Here is a 15073-nt window from a genome sequence, read left to right on the forward strand (position 1 = left end):
TTTCCGAGACAGGGTTTCTCTGTATAGCTCTGGCTGTCCTGGAACTCACTCTGTAGACCAGGCTGGCCTCGAACTCAGAAATCCGCCTGCCTCTGCCACCCCAATGCTGGGATTAAAGGCCTGCGCCACCACACCCTCAGCCCCTTCCTTCTGTGACAGAAACAGTTTTCTGGCTGCGGGTCTTCAGGCAGTCCCTGTTCTCCACGCCTTTCTTTGAAGGACACTGTTTTTTAGGAAGGTGTTTTGTTCCAAGTCTGCCATTGTCTTTAAGCCCATGGACCCTGAGGTTGCCTTTCTTGCCAAGAGACCCCTTCCCCAGCTCTGACCTGTGTGGCCTGTGTGCTCTGGCTCAGCCCCAGAATCCACTCTTTTTCAGACCACATCCTCTTTCCTGCCTTACTCATTTCCTGTCTCACATGCTTTGGATCTTTTAGTTCTGATTTTTTGGAGGCAGAGGGGATAAATTGGAGAGGGAGAGAGGGGAGAGATGAGCTTAAAATTTGAATCCTCCTTGTGGGTAGCTTACATGTTCTTTGTTGCTCATCTGATCCTGAGGGTGTCTCTTCTGGGAAACAAACAGATACAACAGTTACTGGGCCGTTGTGGGGGAGTTTTAACCTCTGCTAGAGGACGCTGCAGGGGCCGCTTTCTCTAGCTCTCTTTCCTTTCCTATTGTTACTACAGAGGGACTTGACTGCATTCTACATCTGTGTTCTTGCCCTACAAAGCCCACCTGTCTCCTATCGGTCCTTGCAGCAAACTAAAGTGAAAGCTAAAAACTAGGGAACAGTGCGCTGAGTCGACCGATTCCACGCTAGTGTAAAAGTGGCATAGACTTCTCCTGCGTGAGCTCAGTTTGTATAGAAGTTCTTCCAGTATTTAATCTCCAGGCATTCGGTCCCACACACAGAAGGAATGCTTTCATGGATGACAGTAAGGCGCCATCTTAAGTTCTTCTTTAGTCTTGTGCCTCTTGGCAATGGGATGATGAAGGTGATAGTTTATAGTAATTGGGAAAAAAATCTCAAAAAAGTTGCACTCTTTGGAGACCATCTTGAAGCAAGGACTGACGTGAGCCTTCCACCCTGTGGGGTAGCAAGGTGCTTTGAGCACTGTGGTGGTTGGGCCTTTGTGTTAGTGACAGAAACCTCTCACCAGTGATTTAGTGATCCAAAGCTGGTCTCCCTTCAAGGTAGAGGCCTGAAAGTGCACTGAGTTATTATTTAGCTGTTGGTGTGGCATGGCACAAACTTCAGTGGGAGTCACCATTTGAAAATCTTGGAGTATGCTTTTTGTTGTTAAAAACACATGCCACTTAGAATAAATATAATCTACATATTAAATAGATGTAGGTTTTATTTTAAAAATTGACATTTAAATTTTTTATTTCGAGTTCCTAGCTACATCAGAATTCTGGTTACAAATATGGTGTTTGTAAAGATATTCAGAGGCCAACTATCTTTAGTTCTATCTCATATCATAGATACTTGGGGAATTGTTATGAAAATAGCCATTTGCCTAAGATAATATTCTTATTAATTTTAGATTTTCTCTACTAATAGTTACAAAATGGAATCTAACCAACATGACCAAGAAGTGAGCTATCTTTGAAGAATTTTTAGATTTATTTAATTTTCTGTGTATGTGTCTTGCCTGCATGTGCACTGCATGTGCCTGGTGCCCATGGGAGGCCAGAGGAGGGCATCAGATTCCCAGAACTGGAGTTAGACCCTAGACCGCTTAAGTTACCATGTGGGTGCTGGGAGCCGGGTCTGGGCTCTCTGCAGGAGCAGTAAGTGCTCTTAACCAGTGACCCATCTCTCTAGCCCCAAGATGTTTTTACAGTTGACCAAGAGTTATGGAATATAAAATTAGCAGGAAGGTATGTGTACATGTGTGTGTGTGTGTGTGTACATGTTCATGTGTGTGCATGTATGTGGGTGTCTGCCTTTATTACACTTCTCATTTTTTGACACAGTCTCTCACTGAACCTGAAGATCACTGATTGGTGGAATTATTGACTAGGAAGCTCCGATGTTCCTCTTCCTGCCCCTTCCCCCTAGCACTGGGATGACAGGCATGTACCACCATGCCTGGCTTTTTACACGTGCTGGGAACCTGAACTCCTGAAACAAGCACTTTACAGACTGAGCCGTCTCCCCAGAATTATTAGCTTTTGAAAACAGAAATGTAGTCAGAAACAGCATAATTTAAATAGTAAATTCTCACTCTGGGATTCATTGTAACTACACAGGCCCCTTCATAAACTTGACCCCCACATCCTGTTACGTTTAGTGAAAGGGGACATGCTTGCCCTGTCTTTCAGTTTCTAATCATTTCAGTTCAGATGGGTCCAAAGACAACACTGAACACTTGCTCACAAGCGGCTGCTGTTTGAGGTAACTGGCCAGGGCTGTAAGAGGGGTCCAGACGCTACAGAGGCTCACTTTTCTATGTCCACGTTCTGTAAAGCATGCTTAGCAGTAAATATGTTCTCACCTCTCTTAAGACAAGATGACTGATGAATGCCATGTTGTAACCAAGTCCTCGCCAGTGATGAGGGGACCAGGCCTGATGCCGTTGGAACCCAGGGCTAGAAAACAGAGTGCCTGACTACTGAGAGTTTTTTCCAGAGCCCTCGCTGCACCGCTTCTGAGCCTCACACACTGCATAGGATTCCTAGCTATTGACATCTTCAGAATATTTTAACCCATGCTCATGTCACCCAGAGCACCACAGCTGTATTGACATACGGAACAAGCAAAGCAAATGGCATCTAAAATTAATGTGAAACACACGCATGTTTTAAAAAAGGGGGTTTGTTCTATTTTTCCAGACATCCAGTTATCAGTACTCAGCAAATAAGATGATTGAAAGCTTAAATGGTAGCAGAAATAAATAAATCATAATTTTTTTTTTAAATGCAAGTGGCTCTGCCAAGCCTGATGTCTGTCCCATACAGAAGGAGAGACCCGGGCTGGAGAGATGGCTCAACAGTTAAGATCACCAATTGCTCTTCCAGAGGTCCTGAGTTCAATTCCCAGCAAGCACATGGTGGCTCACAACCATCTGTAATAGCAGCCAATGCTCTCTTGTGGTGTGTCTGAGGAAAGCAATGGTGTACTCATATACATAATATAAATCTTTTAAAAAAAGAAAGACCTGACTCATATCCATGTGGTATCCCTCTGTCACATGATTAAACACTGAAGAAAGTAGTGTTTTCTGAGAGAAGCCATCAGAATTGACTTGTAAAAGTCACCTGGACCACGATGTTGGCAGGACAGCTGAGGCCGGGTGCCATGTCCTGCAGTCTGGCCTTGCCTGCCGCTTGTTACCCTTAGTGAGCCTACAGTTAGTAGCCAAAAAATAATAAAGCATATTAGGGGGCATGATTGCATTTCCTTATTACCAGCCTGAAAGATAACTAGAACATTTACAAAAGATTTCTAGATTTCTTTTGTAAATGGAATTTTGAAAATCTTCCATGATTTATTTTTAGCATTTTAAACTGATTTTTTTTTCCCATAGGCAAGACCACTTCCTGGCTTTCTAAGTTCCACCCCAACCCTTATATTCCTAGGTAGGGGTTCTTCCTTTGACTTGACTTAGAAACCCTTCCTTTGGTTTCTGGGTTTCTCCTGCATTGTTGAGTGACAATTCCTAGGCTCTTTACGAAAGATGACATAGAAAGGAAATCTGGTGTTTGTCTTCTTGGCTTTTGGGTTAATAGTCTTGTGCATTGACTTGGGAGAGCACTTGTGTCGTGTTACAGTCCCGTCAAAGCAGAGGTAAATAATGACACTTCCTGAAGACTGACTTTGAGTGTGCAAAGACAAGGCACGGACGGGGTCAACCCTTGGTGGACGGACGAAGCCTTGGGGAACAGGAACAGGGCCTCTGGCCTCTGGGACTGGGTGATGTCAGCCTTAGTGAGAGTGAGGTCAGGGTCGCTTCTGAGTGTTGTGCTTCATGCTTGGACTGAACCTGCTCTCTGCAGGCACGACAGGTGGGAACAGACATGTCATAGTTGAGGACATTGCTTACAGGAGCTGGTGGCACCACAGGCTAAGATTTAAACCCAGTGTCTTTCTGCTTCTCTCTTTACTCAGAACCAGGATTTCCCATAAACTTAAACTGACTAGACACAGTAAAGACTGTGTGCCTAAAGCTGTCACAGGTGGAGCAAGAATGAGCCCAGACCTGACCCAGAGCCAGAGTTCCTCCTGGCCTGCCACCCTTGATCTCTAGCCTCTCCCTTGGTCCCAGATGCTGTATGAAATCTTAGTGTCTGCAGACCACTGTGATTGATGGAGGCAAGCTTCGAGTCCCTGAGCTGGGCGTCGGGTGCTATTCCATGACGGGCTTCCATTGTCAAGCAGGACAGACAAGGTTTTGCCTTGCCTCTGCAACCAGGACTAGCCAGCATCCCTGGTGCTGGGAGACAGCACAGACTGTTGGAAGTCACTTTGTGGTCCTACAGGAGTTAATTCCACTCCCACGAACCCTCTTCATCTGACCTCAGCCCATTGTGGCACTCAGCCTGAGAGCTAGGGAGCAGGTCTGGGTGGAACGAGCCCACTGCTCCCTTGTCCTCAGCTGCATGGGGGAGGGTGGCTGCTGCCTGATTTGATTGCTTCCCTCCTAGCTCTGGGTGACAGCTTGGAAGACATCCAGCTGTTTACAATTGAGCTTCTGCACACTCTAGCCTATGATTTGGGGTGAGTCGTACGGGCCCTCTCTGCCTCTGTCCTGAGAGACGCATGAGAGTCAGCTGTACAGTAGTGGCTGCCAGGAGGGAGGGGTTGGTCCTCCAGCCAAGACTGTAGATAGAGACATCAGCTCTTACCCAAAATACTGAGAAGCTTGTCTGCCCTCCTGGCCTGCTAACCTAGCCTCAATGAGGTCATCCTGAAGTGACACTCAGGCTGGCTTAAGGTCCCCTGGCTCAGCTACTTTCCCATTCTGACAGCTCCCCCTACCCCACCCCCAGGCCTGGATCCAGAGTCTTGCTTCTGTGCCTATAAATCTCCCTGCTGTGCTGGCACAGTGGCCAACAGGACCCTCTATCACTGTTCCTTCTCTGGAGAGGTTCTTCAGAACTGCTACAGCTATGGCTTGTGGCCTCCAGGTAATAGACCTTCTGTCTCACAGCTCTGTCCTTAGAAGAACTGAAAAGGTTACAGACATTGGCTCCTCTAGGACTCAGAGGGCCGGCGCAGCGTGGGAAGGAGCCTGCAATTTTCTCACCACTCAGAGCTCCTTGGTATACGCCCTAAAAGATACCGTCTTCCAAATGACATTCCCTCTTGCTTGGATTCTAAAAAGCACACCTGTAACCGTCTGCAGTCTGCATGGGAGATGCTTGTGTGGTCATTGTCTAAATTTAGTATAAAACTTGGTGGGGGAAATGACTCATCCTAAACTGTAGGTGTGGGAGATGTGGCATGAACTAATGGTACGCAAGGCCTATGGGAGATGTGGCATGAACTAACGGTGTGCTAGGCCTGTGAAAGACCATGCGCTACTTCTCTTCTGACACGGATCCTGCCTGCGGAGCTCCTTTTCCTGTTAGTCCACGGCTCCCTCCCATCCGGGAGTCGCTCACCTAGATCTTTGCTAGTTCCCTACCCTGACGTCCCAGACCACAAGTGATGCTTCAGCCTCCTTGTCATTTCCTGCCACCTCCCTCAGGTGCCCTCACACTGGTCCCAGCTAGTCACGCACAGCTCTCCCCTCCCTACCTGCTTCCCCCTCACAGCCCTCTGCAGGGGAATGAAGCCACCTCTGCTCAGGGCTTTCATGACCTTCAGTGACCTTCACAGGCAACAAGAGCAGCCTAAGGGGAGAGGGGGTGTTTCGGTCACGTGACAGAGCGGGCATGGGGGGAGGGGCTGGGAGCCACTGGTCACATTGGATTGGTGCCAATCTGTATTCAAGGTGGGGCTTCCCACCTCCATTAAACCTCTCTGGAAACTCATACTTGACTCTAAATCCCCTCAGCCCTGAGGCCTAACTGCCTCATCTGAAGGAGTACGGCCCTTTCAGCTGGATGTGGTCTGCCTACCTGAGCAGCAACGAACTCACAGCAAGAACTGAGTGCTTGTAACCACACTTGGTTTTTAAAAGAGCATCCGCCCTGTAAATCTCTTTGTGGGGTGCCTAGATTGAACTCCAGCCCACCACTCGTCTCTGCCATGCCTACCTAGCTTCTCTCTCTTGGGAAGGGGCACCTCCCTCACTGTCACAGTGCCAGTAATTTCTTTGGGGATTTGAATATAAGTAAAGAGATTATGAAGGTTGGCTCCAGACTTTTCCACAGGCCTAACCACTCTGCCTTCAGTTTCCTCTCTTGTGAGGTGACCTGCTGTTGGGACCAGCTGTGGCCTCCTGCTGTCTCCTGGATACAGGCTCAGCACCTGTATCCAGGAGCCTGGAGCAAGTCTGCCAGAGTGGCTTTCTTGTTGCGCCAGGGTACCAGTTACTGCCTCCTTCAATTCTTTGTTAATTTCATTAGCTTTTTCTCATGCTGTAGACAGCCAGGACATCCATTGTCAACCTTAGGCTTCTCTACACTTGTATACACACATGGGAAAGCCCTCAGCATTCTAGTATAACATAGTTTATGTGTCTGTGTGTGTCATCTGTGTATAGGAAGAACCTGGTTCTGAACTGGTCAGACTTGTCAAGGCTTGGACCAGCCTGAACTCTCTCTGGCTGGCTGGAGAGTCTCTTTCTAGGTGCCTTACTGCCTCTTGGTCTAGAGGTCATCCTACCTTAACAAAGTTCTGGATCTAAGTTGGTGCTCTAACCCTCCTGTGCTGAGGAAGTCCTCTACAGTGACAGGGCAAGTGGACTAAATAGTTGCTGTCATAGGCAGGTCTGCAGAAATGCCACTTCTATAATAGACACTAACTAAGCCACTCATTGTTACAGCTTCAGAGAGTAGTTTTTGAACCTCACCTATGACAGATCTCTTTGTAGTACCAAAGAGACCTATATTCTTTTTTTTTTAAGATTTATTTATTTATTATATGTAAGTACACTGTAGCTGTCTTCAGACACTCCAGAGGAGGGAGTCAGATCTCTTTAAGGATGGTTGTGAGCCACCATGTGGTTGCTGGGACTTGAACTCAAGACCTTTGGAAGAGCAGTTGGGTGCTCTTACCCGTTGAGCCATCTCACCAGCCTGAGACCTATATTCTTTATGGTGATGAGCACTGACTTTATTATTATTCATGTTTATTATTTTATATTAGAACTCATTGCAGTTTAACAGGCCCTAAGCATGTATCATATATTGGACATTGGGTTAGCTCCTGGGGGGGCGGGGAGGTAACTGGGTCACAGCCCCTGTCTTTGTAAGCAGAAGTGACCAGTCTCAAAGGGAATAAACAGTAGCATAGATAGGGCCACTGGGGAGGCTTCCCTGTTCGTTTCTCATGAAAGCTGTTTGTGCTGGAGCCTGTGAATGAGACCAACCTAGTGGCCAGTAACCGTATGCTTGCTAAGACTGGCACATACTAGTAGTCCAGTGTGGACAACTTAATAGCAGTTCCAACCTGCCTCTTCCCAGGGGGGCTGGCCTACTGTTTTCCCCCTCCAGCCCCTGGAGCTAGAGGAGTGCCCACCATTCTGTTGAGGTGCTCATTGTAGGAAGGCATCTGAGACCTGTGGGAATCCCCCTGGCAGAGCCTTCAGCCCAGGGCATTGGTGGAGCCACTGAAGAACTGAATTCCAGAGACAGGATTCCTTTGTCTCTTTTCTTTGCCTCAGGCCAGCAGGGCGGGTTTCTGCAAGTTTCCCTGTCAGAGTGGCTCCCCCACCCCACCCCTCCCAACAGGCTGCAAAGCAGTCTGGGAGAGTGGGAAGCAGATTAAATTAATCTCAGTGTGCTGAGCAAGGCAGGGGGTGAGGCTGTTGGGTCATTCCAGAAATAGCCCAAACTCTCTGTTACTAGAGCAGGTGATGAGCCATAGGCCTTCCTGATGGCAAAGCCACACAGCTGTGAACCTTACTGTTCACAGAACACACACCCTTCTCTGCCCCTGGGGTTCTGCCTCCTATAATCTGTCCCAGGATTATGATGGACACTAGAACTTCTGGTGTCAGCATGAAGGAGTTTATCTTCTTGTTATAAGACCTTAAAAAAGAAAAAGACTGGAGATTTAGGAGTCCTTGCTTCCCATCTGTGAGCACTGACGTGTAACTTCAGCAGATGAATGCCTAGAAGACTGGCCGCCCTCTGTTCCACAGAGTCTAGCAACAGGTACAGCTCTAACACAGTAAGAAGGGTTGGAACAGGACTAGAAAGAGCCCACAAAAGAGTATCAGGAGCAGCTTGGGGTGAGTGACAGTGACGGTGGGTGGGAAGGGTGACAAGGAGAGCACACTCCTTCCAGTTTCATCCCGTGACAAGCACCAGCAGTCTTTTCCTCAGCCTGTGCTCCCAAGGGAGAAAGTGACTGTTCAGAAGCAAACAGTAACCAGGTACAGCGGTGCACAGCTGTGAGCCAAGCACTGCGAGGCTGGGAGCGACCCCAGCAGGGCCAAGACAGGAGGGTCTCAAGTTTAGGGCTGGCCTGAGCAACTAGGTGAGACCTTCTTCTCTAGATAGGGAGACAAATAATGAGTCAAAGATAGCTTATGGGTGAGTTCTCTGAGATTGGTGGTCGTGTTAAGGTAGCCCATGGAACAGGCTGAGAGGGCCAGGGCCTGGCATAATCCACGCACTGATGGGAACAGTCCCCAGACCCTGTCTAAGCTTGTGTTTGCTCAGTATACACATTGTATTAGATTCTGTCGCTGATCTTAAGGAACACAGCCAGGGTTGTTGGGCAGAAATTAACAAAGACAGATTTGCGCTCATTATGAAGATCTTCTACTCCCTAAGGTAACAGCAGACTGCCTCAGAGTTAGTTCTTCTGTTGCTAGAAGCGTTCAGACAGACAGGGAGCACTGTGGATAGAGAATGCTGGCTGAGTGTTGGGAAGGGACTGGAGCTGGACTTGTGCTTTCTGTGGTCCACAGGCTGTTCAGATCCACACAGACTGTCCCCCTGAGCTGTAATTAGGAGGAAATAGCCATCATTAAATGTAGCGTTCAGCTCTTATATTTGAACAACATTTGTCCATCATTTTAAATACAATCTATATTTCTTTGTATATTTAAAATATTAGAACATAAAACCAAGGAAAATTGAATAAACACAGACTTTAAAATTTAAAAGAGAAATTTAGTTTGATTGCTTATGTTATTAGCTCCACCCTAGCTATTTCTAGATTGTAAATTCTTACATTGGTAGAAATCTTTATAACTGATGCAAAGTTAAAGTTATCATTTCTTACATTGGTACAGGATTTATTTTGATACAGATTTAAGGTTTTCATTTGGTATGAATTTCTTTTTCTTTTTGGTTTTTTTCAAGACAGGGTTTCTCTGTGTAGTCCCGGCTATCCTGGCACTCACTCTGTAGACCAGGCTAACATCGAACTCAGAAATCCTCCTGCCTCTGCCTCCCAAGTGCTGGGATCAAAGGCGTGCACCACCACTGCCTGTTTTGGTATGAACTTCTTATATTGATATAAAGATTGAAATTAACATTGCTATTCTTAGACAGGCATTGTGCCTATGCAGCACATTTAAGAATACAAAGATTAGACCCAGTCTTTCTATAACTGCTATTACACACTGTCTTCAGATGATTAAGCAATACGAGTTAAGGGCCAGATAGCAAATTCATGGTTCTGCGTTAATTATAAAGGGGTGTTTTCAAGATATTTCAATTAGAAATGGCTGAGAGGAGTCAAGGCTTAAAGGCATCAGAAGTCACAGAATATGACATTTAGATCATTAAAGATTTATTATTTATTTTATGTATGTGAGTACACTGTAACTGTACAGATGGTTGTGAGCCTTCATGTGGTTGTTGGGAATTGAATTTTTAGGACTGGGTGTTGTATATCATACTTTATAAATTACATAATTGTAAGAGTTGTGCTCAATTTATGTCTGAGAGAAAAGAGCTTTTTAATTGGCCAATAAGGGGGAAGCAGTGTAGGTTGCCCTGGTCCTGTTTGTATTTGATGCTAATTCTACTTCCTCAAGAGGGGCTGTCCCAACGAGGAGGAGAAGATTGCATACTCAGGTGATTTTAGGTGAACCTTCTCCCCATTTTAACTGGGCCAGTAAAGGCGAGAGCCTGTGTTTGGGCAGGGGAAAGGAAAGGTGGCTCTGGAGGTTTTAGAGAGGAAAGAGGAAGGAGGAGGGGGAGACAAGGAGACAGAAGAAGACAGAGGAAGAGGAGATGCAAGGAAGATGGAGGAGAACCACATGGCCTGTCGGAGCTGCAAGTAGCAAGGGATCTCATAGCTGGGGAATAGAGCAGTGTAGTGGTGTATCTGCCCAATCTAGGCATGCCGCTTATAAATATTAAAACTGAGTTGTGTGTTCTTTACACGGGCTTATTGGGGTTGGAGATTTATTACATCATAAAATTTGTGGGTTTTTTTTCCCGTTTCCAAACACTTTAACTGATTAAAAAGACTAATTCTAAACAAGAGAATTTCCTACTGGGTGTTGTGGCACACACCTTTAATCTCAGCACTCAGGAGGCAGAGGCAGGAGAATCTCTGTGAGTTTGAGGCCAGCCTGGTCTATACAGTGAGTTCAAGGACAGTTAGGACTGAATATGAAAACTTTATCTCAAAAATCTAAAGCAAAAATAATAATAATAATAAAAGAAAAGAAATAAAAAAAGAAAAATGGAACTGTCTCTAGTTTTCTACAGAAAAGCTAAACCTGATAAAATTTATTTCATATTAACACAAACACTGAAAGGATATTTTTTAACTTGCTGATGTGGCTTTGGGTCAAACACAATTTAAGATCTAAAAAAATTATGTGTGTGCGCGCGCACATGCACACATAAGCACAGACACATATTAAAGTGCTGGCGTGGAGGTCAGCGGACAACTCTGAGGGTGTGTGTTCTTCTCCAGCACAGTAGGGTCTAGGCATCAGGCTCAGGTCTGAAGGCTGAGACACTGACACCCACTGAGCCCCTCACCAGCCCCCTCTCCTGGCTGCCTTCTGCTCAGCTGCTCCTCACCAGCGTCTGTAGGAACAGGCAGCAAGGGCGTGCTGCATAGCCTGTACTTGATAGTTTGGAAGGGTTGGTCCTGGTGTTCTCAATCAGGAGTGCTGTAAGGAAGGGAGGCAGAGGTCAGAGATCTGCTGGAGCCCAGCTAGAAATCGTTACTAAAGTGCTTCTGTTTTTATTTCCTTGTGTGCATGACTTTCCATTTTCTGGGAAGATTTTGGGTTCTTATAATGAAATAACATCTTCTCAGAAAGTGTTGTACAAAAATTACCCAAGTAACAACAGTTGCTGCAGTTACTTTTATTATTTTAATATTGTTTTAACTTTGTCATATACCACTGGTTTATGCTTAATATTAATAGGCTTATTGCAATAAAGAAACAGCTTTTCCACATTTCTCTTTTAGGAAGTTCCAGGTTAAAGGCACCTCAGCTCTTGGTGGTGACAGAAAACAGCCTTGGGAAAGGGACTGGGGAGAGGGTGTGACCCATCACTGGGAGATGCTGGCAGAAGGGGAGAAGGCTAGCCTTGATGGGCATGAGAAGCGCCCCGTCCCACTGAACACTGTGTTGAGTTTTCCAAGGGAGAGGTTAGGAAGGCCGTCCAGAGAGATGGAGGGAGTATGGTTTGCGGAGGGCTGGGTGGAGTACACACTGCGCTCTGAGCAAGAGGTATGAGTAAAAAACTGGTCACCAGAGAGAAGTGGCCGCAGTGCCAACAGCTTCAGCATGGGACAAACAAAATAAATCTGTAAGTGCAGTGGCTCCTAAGGATAGAATCTGCTGGGGGTTCAGTCTCCCGATTCCCTGGGCATCTGTTTCAGAGTGCTGTTAAAGTCTGACCCTCCAAGGAATCTCATAGAAGGTTCCTTTAACCTCCCCACGAAGCTGCCCTGTTACACCGTGAGCCTGGGTTTAGTGGGGCTTCTTGGTTTGGAGTTCTCTGTGAACTGGGGGTTGCTCTGTCTAACCCAGTACTGGCTGAAATTTTACCTCCTCAGGGGCAGAATTCTGGCCTCTTCCACCTGGTTAGATCTGTCTTGAAAAGAATATTTAAGAAATGCTGCTGGGTGCAAAGCCAAATTATTGCAAAACTGATATTATTCACACTGGGCAGTGCAACCATTAGTACTTGCAAATTACATTTGCAAGTACGGGGGGGGGCTGCCTGGTTGGCACTGTGGCTTGGGTATGCACTGTGAGTGCTGGTTGTCCATCTTCAAGTTGGCCTCTATTCTGATTGAAATCTCTCTCTCTCTCTCTCTCTCTCTCTCTCTCTCTCTCTCTCTCTCTCTCTCTCTCTCTCTCTCTCTCTCTCTCTCTCTCTGTCTCACAGAGACAGGGCAGGGCATTGTTCATGCACTGACCGACCTCAGCAGCCCCGGCATGACCTCAGGGAACGGAACCTCTGCCTCCAGCATCGCCGGCACTGCCCCCCAGAATGGTGAGAATAAACCACCACAGGCCATTGTGAAACCCCAAATCCTGACGCATGTTATCGAAGGGTTTGTGATCCAGGAGGGGGCGGAGCCTTTCCCGGTACGGACTACTTCTTTTCCCCTCTTTTTTTTTTTAAAGTATATTTTGGATGTGTACTAGAATATTTTTACAATTCCATGTAAAATTTCTAAAAATGTGAACAGTTTGTTCTTCCCTTGCTAATCCCCTACCTCCAGATGTTAGAATAATTTCTCTCTAGGATTGAGTCTCCCCAGAGTCTGAAATGACTTGGTGATCAGGGCTAATTGCTAAGACTCCTTGGTTACAGGTTTATGCACACAGGTTCAGCTGTACTCCTGACCGGTGACCTGAGACCCCTAAAGAGAGGGACTTAGTTCCCCTGGGGATATTTGGTGAAAAACAGTGGGCTTTGGAAAATTAGACTTTATAGAGTTTTCAATGCCAAAACATGAACAGCAAAACTTTGGCCAGTTAACAAAAGGAACTTGTTGGTACAGAGTTCTGCATGTTAGAAATCAACATGGGTGGCATGGGAGTGCGCTCTGAGATGTGCTTTCTGGGAGCAGACCTTGAAAAGGTAGCGAGTGAGCTGAGGGAGCCTTCACATAGGGCCCCTTCAGGGGGTTGTGTGGATTGGAACCCCCACCCTCCTGGGGGCCATCTGCCTACTGCTCATGCTTTGGATCCATGGGAGGTTTTATAAGTCGCCAGAAGACTGAGGGTGTGATCCCTGCAGTGGACAGTCTCTGAGCCACCAGCACAGGCACATTTGTGGGAGTCGACCAAGGCCAATGGCAGGTCTCCTGGGAGCAGCTTACTGTATAAGGAGCAAGCTCTGGCCCTGCCCCTCTCTGCCCCAGTTCAGTTCTCCTCCTACCTGTGGAGAAACACTGGAAGCCCCTGAGGCTGCAGAGTGAAGGCAGATCGAACTGCAACTCACACCATCCTGCAGCCATACTGCTACCCTGTGAGCTGGCCACAGGGCATGTCCTCTGTGGCTGGGGTCAGTGTGTCCTGCTCTCCCATGTGGCTGCCTGAGCCTCTGGCTGGGCTGTGGCCAGGTATAAAACAGTATGAAATCACAACAGGGCGGTGAGGCTCTTATGGTTACTTCACACATAGCCCTGCCCTCCTTGCTGGTGTCCTCTAAGTATGGGACCAGGCACCTGGTCGGGGAGTGGTAAGGGAAGTGTGGTCTCTCCCCTTGGGCACTCATGGGCAGAGACGACCTCTGACCTCTTGAGCTGTCGCTGTACTCTGTGCCCACTGTTTCTTGCTTTGGGAACCAAACAGTAGAACAGAGCCTTGAGTGGCGCGTTCTTGGATGGTGGCATGCAGGAGGCTTGGAGGGGTGGGGCTGATATCTGCCTGGCTACTTTGTACCTGTAATATAATGAGGCTGCATAGCAGGGAGTCTAGAATCTAACCCTGGCGGCCTCTGTGTCACCTGTCCTCTAGGTGGGACGCTCGTCCCTGCTGGTGGGGAATCTCAAGAAGAAGTATGCACAGGGGTTCTTGCCTGAGAAGCCTCCACAGCAGGACCACACCACCACCACCGACTCAGAGATGGAGGAGCCCTACCTGCAAGGTACGAGCTACGGTCACGCACAGGGGCGCAGGTCTCCTGGTATAGGCGGAAGGACAGGCCTTACACTTCCCTTTCCTCAGTATCTGGAAGAACCCTGACCAGGACTGAGTAACAGCCCTTGCCTCTGAGCATTTCACCAGCACCCTTCAACCTTTGTCCCTGTAGAACAGGGACAAGAGAAATGAGAGCCTTCATTCTCTGCCTCTCCAGCAACTGCATGGCTTCCGATTCACTTCCTGTAGTGGCCATTGCCAGGTTCTGAAATGAGAGTAAGGGAGCACCAGTCAGGGGTGCCCCAACCCCATTGCTAGCTCAAGAGCCTGACTCTGAGGTGGGATGATTCTAAGGCCATGGGCAGGCAAGAGCTACATTAGGTCGTGTGAGCCTTCTGCTTCTTTCATGGTCATGGAGAGGGATGTCGACTCTGCCCATGTCTGCTGTGCCCTGGCTCATGTGCAGGATCCATCACCAAACACGCTGTGCAGCTCCAGGGGGAGACCTAGCCTTTTGAGTGGATGCCACTGGGTGCCACATCCCAGAGACATAAAGGGGCAGGATAGGGAGCACCTGTGCCTGTCTAGAGCCTGTCACAATTTCGCCCACACTCAGTCATTTCCATACTTTACAGAATCCAAAGAGGAGGGCACTCCCCTCAAACTCAAGTGTGAGCTCTGTGGACGGGTGGACTTTGCCTACAAGTTCAAGCGTTCCAAGCGCTTCTGTTCCATGGCTTGTGCGAAGAGGTAAGTGTCTGAGCCCCACTGCCGTGCCCCACCCCTGTCCTGTCCCTAAGGTTATACCTAGTGTCCTCCTTCCATAATCATCAGACCTTGGATGCAGTAGGTATAGCTCATCCTCCATTCCCTGGCCTGCCTAGTTAAGGCGCTGTATTCAAGTGCACCAGGCGAGTGCACGCAGCCCAGG

General features: G+C 47.5%; 1 protein-coding gene across 2 annotated transcripts in view; it reads left to right on the forward strand.

Annotated features, from left to right (window-relative positions):
- Nucleotides 1-15073, forward strand: part of Phc2 (polyhomeotic homolog 2) — a 100635-nt gene that overhangs the window by 78959 nt on the left and 6603 nt on the right. For both annotated transcript variants that reach the window (XM_021200335.2, XM_021200338.1), the window contains 3 exons: nucleotides 12437-12639; nucleotides 14020-14149; nucleotides 14778-14892. In XM_021200335.2, coding sequence (XP_021055994.1) covers nucleotides 12437-12639; nucleotides 14020-14149; nucleotides 14778-14892 — 448 coding nt within the window. The remainder of the gene's footprint in view (nucleotides 1-12436; nucleotides 12640-14019; nucleotides 14150-14777; nucleotides 14893-15073) is intronic.

This window comes from Mus pahari, chromosome 6 (genome assembly GCF_900095145.1).
Source record: "Mus pahari chromosome 6, PAHARI_EIJ_v1.1, whole genome shotgun sequence".
In the NCBI taxonomy this organism is placed as follows: Eukaryota; Metazoa; Chordata; class Mammalia; order Rodentia; family Muridae; genus Mus; species Mus pahari.